This window comes from Acartia tonsa, chromosome 9, assembly GCF_053477335.1.
Source record: "Acartia tonsa isolate MP-2025a chromosome 9, ASM5347733v1, whole genome shotgun sequence".
NCBI classification, from domain to species: Eukaryota; Metazoa; Arthropoda; class Copepoda; order Calanoida; family Acartiidae; genus Acartia; species Acartia tonsa.
This window is the reverse complement of record NC_137268.1, coordinates 11250792-11269336: the sequence shown is the minus strand read 5'-3', so window position 1 is coordinate 11269336 and position 18545 is coordinate 11250792. Positions and strand designations below refer to the sequence as shown.

Below are 18545 nucleotides of genomic sequence, written 5' to 3'. Positions count from 1 at the left end.
CTTAATTAATGATTAAACAATAAACATACAACTTAAAAACAAAGACTTTTTAAATCGATTTGACAAGGAAATCGATAAGAAGATTCTACCATGCTGAAATTAATGTCGATGGACCCTTATTGAAGAAAAGCTTCGCTTCTAATGGCAGAATATATGCGCGCTGGTATTTAGATCTAAAATATAAAAACTTCACATCATTAAAGTCTAAATGAATCCAAAAAACTTGATCTTCAGATTTTTTGTCTAAAATAATACTCGTATCAAATTCTTGATGGATGAATTTGATAATTAAAAATGGATCCAGGGGAGATAGAACATGAATTGACTGATCATGAAGATAACGAATTGACGGACCAGGACCTCGCTGAGCTGCAAATTGAACATGTACCAGCCTTGCGCTCAGTGGCGCAGCAACAACAAGTGCCAATGGAAAATGATCTGATGACGGACGAGGAGGAAATATATTTGGTATCTGAACATTCTTCTGAATCAGACGGGTAAGGCCCAAAATGACGAATTTCAACAAACTTATTATTAAACATTGCTATATCTTGAAAACTTCATGGTAAATTAAAAATGAAATTAACGCTACTTTATTGTTTTTAGAGTAGAAGCTGACAACAACATTGAAACGGATGAAGACAGTGTTGATGGCCAACAGCTTTACGAGGAAAGCAGTAGCAGCAATTATGAGGATAGACCACACAGAATACTTGACGATGGACCTTTTCTTCCTAGTGACTTCGGTAAGTTTTAATATTTCTGCAGTAGGTTTTCATTTTATTGTCTAGATAATGAATGAATCATTAAATATGAAAACTTTTAACTACCTTATATTATCTTAAAGTATTTTGATCATAGGACAAAAGTTGGTATATGCTGCCTACCCCGTCCCGGATTTGAGAAATTTTGTTAAAATTTTTGCCCCCAGCCAAAATATTGTTGATTTATGCATAAAAATGACCCATGCAAAATATTTTTTCTGTAATGCAAAAATTGCGACGGTACAAGCACTGCAAAGTTTTTAAAATCTGCAAAAAACCCTGTTTTTATGCCATTTTTGGGGCTTTTGTACCATCCCAATTTTAAAGATTTTTACAAAATTTCAATTCACATGTGTTGATATATGCCTGAAATTTACCAAAAAAAAATGGGGGCAGTCTCAATTATAACATATGAAGGTGTAGCAAGTAATCTTCCAAATACAAAATTGTCAAATTGCATACATATATAATAGGATTGGGCCGGATACTTTTTTGGACGGATACTGGATATCTGGCTGATTTATAATGCCGGATATCCGGCAAATATATGTTATTTGGCTGGATATCCAGTTATTCGACCGGATATCCGGTTATTTGGCCTGATATCCGGTCATTCGGCCAGATATCCGGTTATTCGGCCGATGTTCTTTTATTCGGCCAGATATCCAGTAATTTGCCATATAACGATTATCTGTCAACCGGATATCCGGTATCCAGCCAAAAAAGTATCGGCCCAACCCTATTATATATGTATGCAATTGTTTCTTCTTTACAGTAAAGTTTCTGATAGATCCAGGGAATGTTTCAGTTATTACCACTTAAATAAAATTAGAGGATCAGTCCTTCTCTCAGGTGCCCAAGAGTCCTTTAGGGGCGTTACCGCTAGAAAGTACTATGGAGAAGCTCTTCTTGTGAAAATTAGATAATTTTTAATATTATCTTTTTATGTGTCATTATTCATTGTTTATCTCTGTTAATTTTGGAAAAAGATGTCTTAGCTTATAAAAGATGTTCGGTGATTTCCCTCAAAGTGTCTTTTGATCACTGACAACCCCTCCCTTCTTATATCAACTTGCAAGGGTAACTATCCTAACCTGACCTTATATAATTAAGAAACAAACTAGAAAGTATCCCTTCCTTTTTTCAAGGTCGGGAGATGTGCTCGACTTGGCACTTGGGAAACTGGCAATAATTTGCATTAAACTTATGTCTTCAATATATCAAACACTAAAGCTATAAAGCAGAAGTATTGATTGCAGAGTTGCTACACTTTCTAAACCCTTATTGTTACAGGAATCATCAACCAAAGTTTTCAATCAAAAAATTTCAACTTGCTTAGATTAAATTAATGAGCTAACCTTTACGGAGTTCATTCAATAAGTATCAGAAATAGGTTGGACAAAATAGGCCGTTTAATACACTAGTCCCAAAAGTTTGAAAATAACCTTTTCTTATTCGTTGACTTAATAACTTTGGGGACTTTCAATAAATTTTGATGGATTGGTTTATTAATTTGAGTGTTCAATCGTTTCTACCACTAATTTTAATCTACAGAAGGGTTAATTTGGTGTATTATTAATGGGGATGTACATCAATTCATTAGCCATAGTCTTATCCCTTAGATCCTTCAGTAACATGTTATTTCTTGTTATGTAATAAAAATGAGTGTTCTAGTTATTATTAGACTTTGGGTACAGGGATCTAGAGGGATAAGACAATGGCTGATAAATTTATTTGTATATCCCATGATAATACACAAACTGATCCTTTTTTTGTTGATTACATAGTGGTTGAAACGTTTGATCACTAAACCTAATGAACCAACCAATTAAAATTCAATAAAAGTCTCCAAAGTTGTTGAGCCAAGAAATAAAAAAATGTTATTATAAACCTTCCGGGACTAGTGTATTAAACAGCCCTCTGTCCACTCCCTCCCTAGTTATTATTCTTATATTTGGGTTAAAACATTGGGGAAATTCAGTAAATTTTATTTGGTTGATTTATTAAGTTAAGTGTTTAAAAGTTTCAACTTCTAGTCTTAATCTACAGAAGGGATAATTTTTTGTATCATTATTGGGGATGTACATCAATTTATTGTCTTATCCCTTTAGATTCTTGAATAACATGTTATTTCTTGTTATGTAATAAAAATATAAGTGTTCAAGTTATTATTAGACTTTGGGTACAGGGATCTAGATAGAGAAGACAATGGCTGATAAATGGACGTGTATACCCCATGATTATACACAAACTTACCCTTTCTGTTGATTACAATAGATGGTTGGAACGTCTTATTAAACCAATTAAAATTTTAAACAATCTAAAAAGTTGTTGAGCAAACAAATGAAAAAGTTTTTAAAACTTCAGGGACTAGTGTAATGAACAGCCCATTGTGCTCTGCCTCCTTTTGGTACACTCTGGTATAATTCAGAGAGGGAGGGGAAATTGGACTGTTTATTTCACTTGTCCCCAAAGTTTTATAATTGTTTTTCTAATTCATTAGGTTAACAACTTTTGAGAATTTTATTGAATTTTGATTGGTTGGTTTATTAAGTTAAGTGTATAAACGTTTCAACCGCTAAGTTTAATCTACAGAAGGGATAGTTTTGTGTATCAAACAAATTTCATACTTATATAATAGAGGTATGCCGGATACTTTTTTCGCCGGATGATTTATAATGCAACATATTTGGTATCCGGCAAATTACCGGATATCCGGCCGAACAACCAGATATCCGGCCAAATTACCAGATATTTGCTAGATATCTGGCCAGATGTCGGATATCCGGCATTATAAATCAGCCAGATATCCAATATCCGTCCAAAAAAGTTTCCAGCCCAACCCTATTATATATGTATGCAATTTGACAATTTTGTATTTGGAAGATTACTTGCTACACCTTCATATGTTATAATTGAGACTGCCCCCATTTTTTTTGGTAAATTTCAGGTTTATATCAACATACTTGAATTGAAATTTTGTAAAAATCTTTAAAATTGGGATGGTACAAAAGCCCCAAAAATGGCATAAAAACAGGGTTTTTTGCAGATTTTAAAAACTTTGCAGTTCTTGTACCGTCGCAATTTTTGCATTACAGAAAAAATATTTTGCATGGGTCATTTTTATGCATAAATCAACCATATTTTGGCTGGGGACAAAAATTTTAACAAAATTTCTCAAATCCGGGACAGGGTAATGCTGCCATGTGGTCTGCATTGCAATTTACTTCTTATCCATTCTTATGCATTTCAGTTTTAAATTATAATAAAATTATTTACCAATTAATTGGATTTTTAACATTTACTATTTTTTTCATAAAAAAATATTTTTAGAGGATGAAGAACCAGTGAATAATTCCCGTCAAGGAGGTGTTCGATTGATTCCCCGCATCCTACAGGTGTTTCGAAATTTTAGCAACCGTCGCGATGATTCTGATGACGCGGCCAGCCAGGTAGACCCGCGCGCCGCCATAGGAGATCAAGCTGAAAATTTTGACCGACAGCTGCCCGGTCAGCATTTGTACCTGGGAACGTTAGGCGAAGTCCATGGCAGGACATTCTTTGATGATAACGAGGAATAAATATGTATTTCAAATTATATTTAGGTATACTCACAAGTTAACTTTGTGCTCTTCTAATTACAACCTTAACGACTTATTTTTTAACTAAGAAAATAAGATTCTTGTATTTTAAGTAGTGTTGGCAATCCGAATCTCTTGTATTTTAAGTAGTGTTGGCAATCCGAATCCGCCCAATTTTGGAATCCGAATCCAGAATTAGTTTTTTATAGTGGATTCGGATTCTTGAGTTTTTTCTTCCCCCTCCCCTCTTTGAATTAGTTTTTTATAGCGGATTCGGATTCTTGAGTTTTTTCTTCCCCCTCCCCTCTTTGAAGGCAAAGCTTACCCCCCCCCCCCCCCCCATCTCTCTCACCTACACCACCAAGTGGAGATATCAGAAAATATGAGAAAACACAGCTTTAGATTCTACCCATTAACCAGTATAATTTAATCCCCTAATTTATTTTTTTAAAGCCTTTTAAAATATTGCTAGAATCCGGAATCCGCAGATAATCCGTTTTATTTTTGGATGGATTCTTGTAACAATCCAAATCCGGTTAAAAAATTAGACGGATTGCCAACCCTAACTTTTAAGTTACACATGTTAATTTACCTTTCAATGACCTACTAATAGTAGGTATGTTGGATCATATGAAGGAAATGAAGTCATTCCTTAAAAGGACAGAAATTGCCTTCCTTGGGTATAGGAAGGCTATTTCCTTTCCTTTTTCTTACAAATTCTCAGTAAGGAAGGTGATTTCTGTCCACTATCTTACAAATTCTCACTAAAGGAAGGTGACCTCTGTCCACCATCTTACAAATTCTTCCTAGCTCTTAGAAATTCTTCCTTTTCCTCACTATTACAACCATGTTTAATAAATCTACCTTATTCCCCCAAATTCTTTCTTATTCTAAGAAATTCTAGCTTATTCTAAGAAATTCTTCCTTATTCTAAGAAAATCTACCTTGTTCCCTCACATTCTACCTTATTCTAAGATATTCTTCCTTATTCTAAGTAAATCTTCCTTATTTCCCCAAATTCTTTCTTATTCTAAGATACTCTTCCTTATTCTGAGTAAATCTACCTTATTCCCCCAAATTCTTTCTTATTCTAAGAAATTCTACCTTATTCTAAGAAATTCTTCCTTATTCTAAGAAAATCTACCTTGTTCCCCCACATTCTACCTTATTTTAAGATATTCTTCCTTATTCTAAGTAAATCTACCTTATTTCCCCAAATTCTTTCTTATTCTAAGAAATTCTACCTTATTCTAAGAAATTCTTCCTTATTCTTAGAAAATCTACCTTGTTTCTCCACATTCTACCTTATTCTAAGATATTCTTCCTTATTCTAAGTAAATCTACCTTGTTCCCCCACATTCTACCTTATTCTAAGAAATTTTTCCTTATTCTAAGAAAATCTACTTTGTTCTCCCACATTCTACCTTATTCTAAGAAAATCTACCTTGTTCCCCCACATTCTACCTTATTCTAAGATATTCTTCCTTATTCTAAGAAAATCTACCTTATTATAAGATATTCTTCCTTATTCTAAGAAAATCTACCTTATTCCCTCTAAGTCTTCCTTCTCATCACATATCCTTCCTTTGTCTCAGATAATTTAGCTAATTCTTGCTAATTAGACCAACCATTCCTGGGATCTTAAGCTTCAGACAGAAAAACCTTACTATTTTCCTCATATTCTACCAGGAGATGAGAACAGGATGGCAATAATTTTGATTTTATCTAGGTCAGATTTTTTTCATCCAAATAAAAAAGATAGCTTTTTATAAGAGCAAAAAATAAAAATGCTTCTTAATTTATTGAAAAACTAGCTGCTATGCCCCTAGTGGGTTTCCTAATTTTTAAATTTTTAAAAAATATTTGGTTTAGAAGTTAACAAGATATACACACAGATAAACAGACACAGATCCTGTTACTTTTATTGTAAGGATAGTAAAATATATGTTCTTGTGTAAAAGCTAGCTTTTCAAAATAAGAAAAAAAATTGACACATAACTCCCCTTGCGATTGCGCAATATATCCTATGAAGATTAGAGTGGGTCAATTTTCAATGTTTTTTTTTCAATTTTGAATTCACCACAATGGATTTATTATTACTTAGATCTTACACAAGATTTTCATGTTCTATAATAGAGTGAACTCTCTTGCGGGCTAAAATAACGATCTTTTCCACCCAATTCCTTTACCCTATTCCCTCCCTTCCTACTGGAAAATGGCCCACCAAATAAAATCGAAGGGAAATTGCAACCTAAACTGACTAAAAATTTTCTCCTGTGATAGTATCCATGTGAATCAATATAAAATTAATTGGATGATGAACCATAATTTTGTATCCTCTTAAAATATCATTGTTGTAGATGGTTAAAACATTATCTATCCCCTCTCCCCTTTACCCTATCTCTTTTCCTTCTTTATGGTGAATAAACTGACCAATAAACAGGTTAGCAACTTAATTTGGCGACAACTTTTCTATGTAACTTTATGTCATTAAGATAGGGTACTTATAACTTTAAAAATCGAACCATCCTTATAAAAAATGACCCAACCCGACCCAAAATTGTTGCTTGTAAAGACCAATACTAAAATCTAAATACAAAAAGTTTTGATATTAAGAAATATTTTATTTTTTGGTAGTAAGTAATATGAATATTAAGAAAATTCATAATCCTTTATATCTTTTGAACATATATTTTTAATTGTAAAATTATCCGAAAATCAACAATTCTTTAGCTCTGATGTTGGTCATCCCATATGTTCTATTATTATTCATTCATTCCGTTAATGTACTATTAACACGGATCTAAAGGGATAAGACAATTGGCGATAAGTTGATGTAAATCCTCAATGATTAAACATAAAATTATCCCTTCTGTAAGTTATAATTGGTGGTTGAATCGTTTACTATTAACAGGGATCTAAGGGATAAGACAATTGCCGATAAGTTGATGTAAATCCTCACTGATTAAACATAAAATTATCCATATGTAAGTTATAATTAGTGGTTGAATTGAATCGTTAATGGACAGGACACTCATTTTAATGTACAAACCAATAAAATTCAATAAAAGTTTTAAGTCACTGAATAAGAAAACGTTATTATAAAACTTTGGGGACCAGTGCAGTGTAATAAACAGCTCAATATTCACTCCCTCCCTGGATTATTACATAGTACACTAAGTTTTATTTTAACAATTTCTTATTTATGGGCTCAACAACTTTAGAGACTTTTTATTTAATTAATTAAGTAAATTGATTTATCATCCATTGTCCTATCCCTCTTAATTCCTGATTATAGGTTGATTTCTCTGTTTCGGCATGGGACAAGGACAACATATCAAAGACAATTTATAAATATAGAATATGTAATATAAAAGTTTTTTTTAAAATAATTAGATACCGCTGAACCGATATGGTTCACTTTTACACTTTAGCTTCTCATAGATCCTGAGAAGGTTTATAGCTATTTTAAGAAGGGTACCACCACCCACCTTGAAAAATATTACTCCTTTACAAAAATTTTTAATTTAAAATAAAAAAAACAGAAATGAAAAATGTGGGGATGAGTATGGTCACCCCCCCCCCCCCCCAACAAAACAAAAAAATTAATTATCCATTAAAATTCTTTAAATTCTAAATATACATAGTCTATGGTCTTATTTTAAATGTATGTCTGTGGGTTTGTGTTCGTTCTTGAAAAATACACGCCCTCCCTTACCATGTAGGCCGCCGTGCTGCGTCAAATTCTTGTCCAGGCTAGCCAAGCTGACGGACGTTTTTTTTTCTAATTTCTAAAAGCTATCTTTTTTATAAGAATATTTTTTTAATATTATATATAGAAGCAGTATGGTTCTTCATTACTGTTTAGCTTCTTATAAGACAAAGGAAGGTTTATAGCTATTTTGGGGGAGAGTACTAACACATTCTAAAGAGATATCTCCCCTAGGAAAAATCTCCCCCCCCCCAAAAAAAAAAAAATTAAAACCCACTAAAATTAAAGAGGTCTCTAGGGGCTAGTTTGTCATTAAATTAAAAACATTCTTATTTTTCACTCTTAAAAAAAGCTAGCTTTTTTATTTGGATGAAAAAAATCTGATCTACATAAAATTATTGCAACACAGCACTGTTCTTATCTCCTGGTAGAATATGAAGAAAATAGTAAGGTTTTTCTGTCTGAAGCTTAAGATCCCAGGAATGGTTGGTCTAATTAGCAAGAATTAGCTAAATTATCTGAGACAAAGGAAGGATATGTGATGAGAAGGAAGACTTTGAGGGAATAAGGTAGATTTTCTTAGAATAAGGAAGAATGTCTTATAATAAGGTAGATTTTCATAGAATTAGGAAGTATTTCTTAGAATAAGGTAGATCTTATTAGAATAAGGAAGAATTTCTTAGAATAAGGTAGGCTATCTGAGAATAAGGAAGAACTAGGAGGTAATGTTTTAATTTTCTTATAATTAGGAAGATTAAGTGAGATTTAGGAAGAGATTTTCTTAGAATAAGGAAGAATGTCTTAGAATAAGGTAGATTTTCTTAGAATAAGGAAGAATGTCTTAGAATAAGGTAGATTTTCTTAGAATAAGGAAGAATGTCTTAGAATAAGATAGATTTTCATAGAATTAGGAAGAATGTCTTAGAATAAGGTAGATTTTCTTAGAATAAGGAAGAATGTCTTATAATATGGTAGATTTTCATAGAATTAGGAAGTATTTCTTAGAATAAGGTAGATCTTATTAGAATAACTAAGAATTTCTTAGAATAAGGAAGAATGTCTTAGAATAAGGTAGATTTTCTTAGAATAAGGAAGAATGTCTTATAATAAGGTAGATTTTCATAGAATTAGGAAGAATTTCTTAGAATAAGGAAGAATGTCTTAGAATAGGGTAGATTGTCATAGAATTAGGAAGTATTTCTTAGAATAAGGTAGATCTTATTAGAATAAGGAAGAATTTCTTAGAATAAGGTAGGCTATCTGAGAATAAGGAAGAACTTAGAGGTATTGGGTTAATTTTCTTAGAATTAGGAAGATTAAGTGAGATTTAGGAAGGTGATTTTTATCCTCTTTTTCAGATATGTGAGAAAAAGGAGAGTGATTTTTGTCCATATTTGAGATATCTGAGAAAAAGGAAGATGATTTCTGTCCTTTTTGGAAGGGAATTTCTGTCCTTTTTAGGAATGACTTCATTTCCTTCATATGATCCGGTATGTTATATCTCTTTTATCTTCAGATGTTCTTTTGTTTGAAAATCTTAAATTTAAAATCCATATTTTTTCTTGAAGGTTCTTTCCCTGCCACTAATCCACTACCCCCACTTTGTTCTGATGCCTGGACAAATATTTCCACTAACTCTATTTGATCCTCCATCTATTACTATGGTCAGGTAAATAGTTGATTTGTTTTCTTATGGTGGCGCAGCCACTCAATAAATAACACGGGTCTGTCCATCTTTTTTGATTAAATGAGATATTATTAATATGATAAAGGATAGAATTTCACTAAGTCATTAGCCATTATAAAACATTGATGCGCGGAAAGATTCTTCAATTTTTTAATTTGATTAACCTATGTTAAGGAATGCTTTGGCCGGAAAGAAAACGTTTGGAATGGTTAGTGTACCTAAAGACCAGCCTAATGTAAAGGTATTAATATTTACCATTTATTATTCCGCTTTTGTAAGATTCTTTAAGATTGATAATAATTTCATGTCAGATCCAAAGCTCTTTTTGTTTGATTAGCCATAGTTTCTTAGAGTTTGGATCTAAGACTCCTGGAGTATGTTGAGACACTTTTGTATAGCCACCAGGGCCAGCTCAAGCTCCACATTCAAGTATGACTTGACACGCTGTCTCATGAGAGCTCCTCGTTATTACCTCACCCTCGCCGATTTTTGAGTATGGCAGGTGTTCCAGATTAAGTCACCGTAATGAATGACACTCTCCTCAGAGGAGCCTGGAATTAAGGGATGTGTTGCTATTTTACACATGATTATTAGGCTTCCAAACTACCTAACAATCTCCCTTACATCGCAACTGGGGGAGGTTGCGTGAATCCACATCAGAGAATTTGAGACAACATGTTGTGATTGCAACACGAGTGGGTTTGAACTCGAATTCTTATCACCGTAACTCAGTGTGTTACCACAGAGCTACGGTGCCCCCCTGCTCTGATTAGCTTTGGTGACTTACTGATCTGATAATATCTAATCAATCAAAAAACAAGTAAATAATCTATACATAAGGGGGGGTTTTTTAATGCAACTATCTCGTAATCAATGATTAAATGGCACTTAGAATTCGAATTTCGATCTGAAATTTTTCATGAGTAATAGGGTGGGTCGATTTTGGAATTTCACATTAGTAGACATTGGCAAGGGTTACTGGGCCAGTATAAAAACCTGTGAAACTTGAAAGAGGTTTTTTATTCCAAAAACAATGGGCGCTAGGTAATTTCAAAAAAAAAAAATTTTGGTCGCGGTTTAAATACCTGTTCTATACATAAAAATAAGCAATACTATGAATTTTTTTGGTTCTATCTTGATTCTAAGTGGTAGAAGGTAAAATCAAGATTTTTCGAAAATACGCGAAGAATGAATCTTTAAACCTGAACATTAAGGTTATCGGTTACCGGTCTTTAGGCTGTCCTAAGGGCACCGGTTTGTCATTTTAGACCATAAGTTCAAACGGTAACTGCCTTTCATTTGCCTTGCCATTTCTAAAAAGATATAGAACGCCTTTCTGGCCCATCTGTGGTCTGAGATCTGAAAAATTTGTCAAACCAAGGATCCCTTTGTACTCTAAAGTCATGTATCGAGAACTGAAAAACATCGAAGTTTCAACCTAGTTTTTAAGACAATAACTCTAAAATTGGCCACAGATGAGCTAGAAAAATGTTTTAGCATTTTAGTAATGGCATTGGATTCTACTAGGAGGTACCATTTGAACATATATTCTGAAACGACATGAAAGGTGGCATAAAAGTTGAGAACTGAAAATATTTTAAGATTTTTGGATTTTATTATTGGGTTAGTATATTGGCCATAGAATCAGTTCTAGGTGTCCAAATCACTTCCAAAGGTGTTTTTGTTGTCAGGGTAATATGCTGGGTCAGATAGTTTACCTAAGACCAATAAAACTGACCCTCTAATGACTTGACTTGGCGATATGGTATGACCTCCCTGTAAGAGATAGAGTATATCAGTTAGTATGTACTAAGACATTTATCCATTAGTATCTGTATTCCTTTTTAAAGATATTTCAATTTTGAACCGTTTTACAGCAATTCTTACAAAAAAAAACCCCGAAAATGGCAAATTATTGTTTAAGGACAAACTTAAATTTTTAGAACTTGATTATAGACATGTTTAAACTTATATAATTGTACCTTGTTGTAATAGGAATCAGTATTCGAAAAATCAGATGAAAAGGATATTTACATCATATAAAAATGGATATACGGATATTTTGGTAACATTTGGTTTATAGAGTTGCTATGCTTCCAAAATCATACTTTACTGTTATATGAATCATTATGTCTAAATTAACTGTCTTGGAAACATGGACAGTCGGACCGACCCTAATTTTTGCAAGACTTTTGCCCTTCTGGTGTAAGCTGGGTGAGAAATAGACTTTCAGTCCTTAAAGTTTTCTCTTTGTTATGATAAAAGCTCTCTATAGACACATTAACAACAAAGATTTATCTACTGTCTTTAGCTCTCTAGGCAGACCTGGCAAAGTCAAAACTTGGATTTTGAAGGCAAAGATGAAACATAGAAATTTTTTTTGGTTACCTTTCTTCAGGGTACGAATTTTAGACTAGGCATCCTTTAATGTTTTCTCCTACTCACAATAAGACCTTTTTCAAACACCTTAAACACCATTCTAGCCCAACTCTAGCGGGATAAGAGCACCTGTGCCAGCAGGCAGGTTGAAAGATGGACTTTTCGAGCTTCATGGTTTCAATCCTTCAATGGGGCCTTGGTAACACTTTTTTCAGATCTCAGCTCACAGAAGTCTGAAATGATTTTCAAGTAACCTACCAAAATGAACAATTTCGACCAAATCAGCTGTTTTTAGGTAATTATGAGATCTTATTCGAACTAGGAGCAATATTTTTCAAAATGGTTTTCAGATTCGTAATCAGCATTTCAATTCGGTCATTTTGATATGCAACATGCCTGTATTTGAAGGAATATAAATTTTTGGTTTTATAAGGGGGTGGGCACTTTTTATACCCCCCGCGCGCCGGCAGCTATAAGAGCCAAGTCACTTTTGAAACTTGAATGGGGCTTATCATACATATATATGACTTCCACAACTTATGATAATAGTAAAATCTAAAAAAAGGGGGAAATGGGCCCACCCTAATGAGTAATCCTTGGTAGGTCTATTTTCCCTAAATCGAAAAAAAAGTTGGAAAAGTAACGACTGGCGGCTCAGCCGTTTTTTTTGCCTATTTTCAGGGCAAATTCATCATTAATTACGTAGGAATCAACTTTTTAAAACATATTTTTGGTTTAATTCATGTTAAATGATAGCAATAACCATTTTTTATATTTCTAGTACCAACATCTACCGGCTATAACCGTTTGATAAGGTTTTTGAGCCACAAAATGTATTATGTGGAAATAGGTTTCGTGACTAATTTGCCTTTAAGATATCCTAAAAATGGCAAGTCGGCTGAGCCGCCAGCCGTTACTTTTCAAACTTTTTGTTCGATTTAGGGAAAATAGACTATCCAAGGATTATTCATGCAAAATTTCAGATCGAAATTCGAATTCTAAGTGCCATTTAATCATTGATTACGAGATGGTTGCATTAAACCCCCCCCCCCCCCCCCCTTTATTATCGCAATAGCCTTGAAACCGAAATACTGCAATCAGAATAAAATTATTAGATAAATCATTACATAAATCACACAATAGTAACAATTTTGATTGATGCGATCACCTCAAGATCAGAATAGCAAGTAATAATTTTCAAAAATTTTGCCAAGCAGTTAAGACAAAGACCCGTTTGCGTGCCAAGACAGTTCATAAGATCATATTATTTTCACTCTTTTTAAGTAGTCCTTTCAAATTAATTAGCTAGGCTGTCAGGAAATTTTTATCTTTAAGTTTATTCTTTTTATTATCACCTACAAAAGCAATTTAATACCATTTGATTTTCAGGGATGTATAGGTACCACAGCTGAGATATTTGAATATTATGAGTTAGATCAAGGAGACCCTGCCACTGATACTCTAGGCTTTAAAGTTAAGGTAGGAAAGTTTTCTGCATTTTCTCTGGAGTATTATTAGCCTTAAAAAATATATACAGTCTTCCAGAACATTATTAAAAAACGAACCAAGTGATTTATAGAGTAGATCCTCATTGGGAAAAAATCACTCCTCAATCTCAGTTAGCAGAAAAGTAAACCACATATCTCATTTAGGGCAGAAGGACAGAAAAAGCGAAATACAAAGTTGCTATAACTACCTGTTGTATTTCCTTTTAAATGCCGCGCTATTAAAACTTAGCTTTATCTTTTATACGATTTATATTACTTTGTTGTTTTACCTGTAAATGTTTAGGCCAAAGGACGACAAAGATTTCGTCTGCAATCCGCCCATACCGATGCTTCTGGTGTTAGGATGGGTCTAGTCACAATGTTACCTGAAGTTATCCTGTCAAATCCTTTCAATTCATCCAGGTAAAACTAAAAATTGCTCCATCTCTGCATTGATTAAGGTCATAAAGTCAGATGTAATCATGTGTAAGGATGGTTTTAAACATAGCTGTGCGTTTGATAATCGTGAAAATGGACCCTACCAGGTAGCGCAGAGATAAATATGATTTATGTCCCACAATTTAACGAGGATAAAAAAACACAAATAAACCATAATTATAAGAAAAAAGATATTTTTTCTTTTTAAGATTCAAATCGAAAGTGAAAACACTATTCCCTTCACATTCCCTAAACTGCCCCTTGAGACCTCCAGTAGCGTAGCTGCTAGTTCGTAATAAAATAAAAATTATTATTTTTTTTATGATGATAATTTGTTTCAGATTACGAAGCTGTGATAGGCTAGGAGACAAAGCAATGAAAAGAAATATTCAAGCTTTATCCTCCCTTCCATACCATGTACATAAACTATATGATAGCAAGGTAATAAGAGACAAAGGGAAAAGTAGGTTGCGGGTAAAATCCGTGAAGGTTGTGTGTTTAAGTTAAAAACAGAAGGAGTAGAACGATAAAAAATTATGTTAATTTTTTTACGAAACAATTTGTCTATAGGTACCTAGTTCTTTTCAATAAGAAATACCTATACATATTTAGTGAACATTATCGTTCTATTACTATTTTTAAGCCTTAAAACACACACCTTTACGGATTTTACCCGCAACCTACTTTTCCCATTGTTTGCAAACCTATGTACATTCTTTAGCGACAAAAGGATAGGTACCTAACATTTCTGTTCCTGATTATTTTCATCAAGCCTGATGTACTAGAATTTATAAACAATGAGGTAGCGTCATTTTGTACTATTATTTACCCAAAGTCTTAAAAATAATAAAAATTAAATAAGGTGCTTTTTCCCTATTACTCAGAATGCAAAATAGGCAATTTACATCCATTGTCCCATCCCAAATCTCGAACTTAAAAATATATATATGCAAAAAATCCTTTTTTTGTCTTAGTGATCTTATTATCAAGGTCCTAACCGCAGTTTTCCCAGTGACCAATATTCCCTTACCTAACCTTTCCTAAAGTAATAAGAAAACGAACGATAAACTACACACCCTTTAACTTCAATTTTGTTTCAAATGGGGAAGGGGGGGGGGGGTTAAGCTGAACAAGGCACTTAGAGGAAAAACGCCTAATATTATTTGCTGAAATTGTGAATGTTTAGAGCCTAGTGGAACGTATACATACTGCTCTATCAAACTGTGGTTGGTACACAGCTGGCCGAGCCCCGACATCCCCACAGGACCTCTCCTGGTGGCTGGCAGCTAACCTTCCTATCCAAGACTCCTGGAAATATCGTCTTCTAGGGTAAGATTAATTTCTTTCATCTAAAGTATATTTTTTTTTGTCGGAGGTAAAATATTTCAATATTTACTGGTCCGAATTGGTTATTCTATTCAGATCAGGTTTATGAATATCCAAATTTATTCAACCCTCCTGAATTAAACCTAACTTATGACCCAGGGGGGTTTCATTCATCATCATCAGGCGCGTCTCTCTATTTGACTATGAAGTCCAGAGAATACGGGGGTTTCATTACATCTTTGAAATGCTGAGGGTAGAATTGAACCGTCATCCACCAAACTAAGGAAAATAGGGGAACAATTCATGAAGGAATCTTGTTATAAGTTTAATTTGTTTAAGGATCAACAGTGACATCCAAAGACTAAGAGTTGAGTTGGGAATACTAGCAACTATTCAGGTACTACACTCTACACATTAGTCATTTAAATATTAAATATCATTGGAACCCTAAAAATAACATGATAAAAACATGCCGACTTCATTTCTGATAACTAAAGAGCTGAAATGATATAGAATCGTTAACAACTTTATTGAATTAAGGCTCGAAGGCACGGGCTAAAAATACTAGTTTAATTTTTATATTCGTAGAAAACTGGATTTAATTCTATGCTATACATAGTTTTTCAGGTTAACAGTTAACAGGTTCTAATCCACCGGATATTTATCGGTTTTGAAGCGATACTGATAAAGATTTTAAAATTATCATAATATTTTATTTGCTTCTTGAAAGAGAATAATTATGATAGGTATTGGTGTGCCAACGGGATGGGAGACCAGTTACGTGCACGCCGTCCATCCTGCACCGTGCATCAATGATCCTAGGAGCTACACCAGAAGAGTCCTACTGTGCTGGAAAGGTCCTAGGGTAGATGCCAGACTGAATTCTGGTCACTTCCCCCAGTTCAGGGGGTTTGGGTGGGGCTAACAATCCTTCCCTAGAAAAAACCTGCTCACGTTCAATCTGCACAAAGTAAAGACCAATTTAACTTTGGGCTCGGGAACGAAGTAGAGGTTGGAAACAACAATATGATGTTTGGCTGGGAAACCGCTAAAGGACCAGTCAGGCGGATGATTCTGAATTCCCGCAGACCAGCAAAAATTTGCACCTGGAATGTTCGGACAATGTTTCAGTCAGGCCAGACAGAAAACATTTGCCGAGAAATGCTTAAAGCCAAGGTTGATATCCTGGCTATCACCGAATCAAGGTGGACAAATAATGGAGAGTTTAAACATCATTCTGGCTTGAAAATACTTTACTCAGGCCATATGAATGAGGATCTAGGACATAACCAAGGGGTGGCTCTTATGCTGACCAAGCAAGCAGAGCAGGCCATGATCAGTTGGCAACCCCATGGTCCAAGAATCATGGAGGCTTACTTCAAATCCTCAGATAAAAACATCAATCTGAGAATAATAGTAGCATATGCTCCTACAGAACAAGCAGATACAGAGGTCAAAAACGAATTTTATGACCAGCTTGACTCTGTATTTAAGAATGGTCATAAAGAAAAGGACCTGACCATGCTCCTAGGTGATTTCAATGCTCAAGTGGGGAGTAATAATGAGAATTTAGAAGAAGTCATGGGCAGATATGGCCTAGGCTTAAGTAATGGCAAGGAAAATGACAATGGTGATAGACTTGTAAGTTTTTGTACTGAAAACAAACTTGTCATTGGTGGAACCATCTTTAAACACAAGAAGATTCATACTGCCACCTGGAGATCACCAGATCAAAGAACCTTTAATCAGATAGATCACATCTGTATATCTAGACGTTTTAAAGGTTCTCTCCTTGATGTCAGGGTTGAAAGAGGACCTGATGTTAATTCAGACCATTATCTTCTATCTTCTAAAGTTCGGCTTAGATTTAAAAAGCAGGACACAAAGCCTAACCCCAGGAAAAAGTATAATTTAACAACCCTTCAAAACTCTGAAAAGCTACAAGAGTTTAAGCTCACTCTAAAGAACAGATTTGAGTTGTTGACTCTTCAAGAGGATGATGGAGTTGAAGATATTTGGCAAGGTATCAAAAAAGTTTATAATGATACTAGCCAAGAAAAATTAGGTTTTAAAAAGGCTAACCAAAAGCCGTGGATCACTCAAAGATCCATTGATCTCATGGATCAAAGAAGAGAGGTAAGACAAAAGACACTCTCCAGAAACTCTCCAGAAGATAAAGACCTGTATAAAATGCTCAGCAGGGAAATCCAAAGAAGTGTCAGAATTGACAAAAAAGAACACTTGGAAAACCTTGCTATGCAAGCAGAAAATGCTTTTAATCAAAATAGAATGAAAGATGTCTATGAGATTACTAAGAGCATTGCAGGTAAAGTACACAAATCAGGATCACACATCAGGGACAAGGATGGCTCACTCCTTAAAACTGATGAAGATATTCTAAATAGATGGGCAGAGCACTTCACTGAACTGCTGAATCTTCCAGTTCCAGAGGAAGAAACTGAGATTCCACCCTCAGATGCACTTGACATTGACTGTCGAGCGCCAAATCTATTGGAAATCAAGGAGGCCATTAAAAGTTTGAAAAATAACAAGGCCGCTGGACCTGATAACATCCCAGCTGAGGTCATAAAAGCAGACCTAGATACATCTGCTGAGGCATTCCTACCTCTGATCACAAAGATATGGAATGATGAGTTATGCCCAGAGGACTGGAAGAATGGACATATCTCAATACTAGCCAAAAAAGGAGACTTGACCCAATGTGGAAACTACAGAGGGATAATGCTCCTTTCAGTACCTGGCCGTATCCTTAGTAAGATTCTTCTTAATAGAATAAAGAAGAAGGTTAATGAAAAGCTAAGACCTAATCAGGCTGGATTTAGACCAAACCGTTCCACTATTGATCAGATAACCTCTCTAAGAATCATCATAGAGCAATCCAAGGAATGGAACTCTGAGCTTTTTGTAAACTTCATTGACTACAAAAAAGCATTTGATTCTTTAGACAGAAGATCTCTCTGGAAAATCTGCCGACACTATGGCATTCCAGAAAAGATAATCAATATCATTAAAGCTATCTATCATAAAGGAGGTGGAAATGTAATGTATAAAGGTAAACTATCAACCTTTTTTGAGATTGTAACAGGCGTCAGACAAGGATGCCTTCTTTCTCCCTTCCTTTTCCTCCTTGCCATTGACTGGATCATGAAG

General features: G+C 34.3%; 1 protein-coding gene across 2 annotated transcripts in view; it reads left to right on the top strand.

The window, feature by feature from the left end:
- The first annotated feature begins 196 nt into the window (after positions 1-196).
- LOC145328202 (protein cereblon-like) overlaps positions 197-18545 on the top strand; it is a 21776-nt gene continuing 3427 nt past the window's right edge. The window contains exons 1-11 of one of the 2 annotated variants that reach the window (XM_080171798.1): positions 197-497; positions 607-746; positions 4098-4340; positions 9627-9726; positions 9919-9985; positions 13513-13602; positions 13915-14033; positions 14390-14489; positions 15235-15377; positions 15714-15771; positions 16121-16389. In XM_080171798.1, coding sequence (XP_080027924.1) covers positions 295-497; positions 607-746; positions 4098-4340; positions 9627-9726; positions 9919-9985; positions 13513-13602; positions 13915-14033; positions 14390-14489; positions 15235-15377; positions 15714-15771; positions 16121-16243 — 1386 coding nt within the window. In that variant the 5' untranslated portion in view covers positions 197-294 and the 3' untranslated portion in view covers positions 16244-16389. Of the gene's footprint in view, positions 498-606; positions 747-4097; positions 4341-9626; positions 9727-9918; positions 9986-13512; positions 13603-13914; positions 14034-14389; positions 14490-15234; positions 15378-15713; positions 15775-16120; positions 16390-18545 lie in introns of those variants that run through there. The other variant, XM_080171797.1, reaches the window with a different exon arrangement.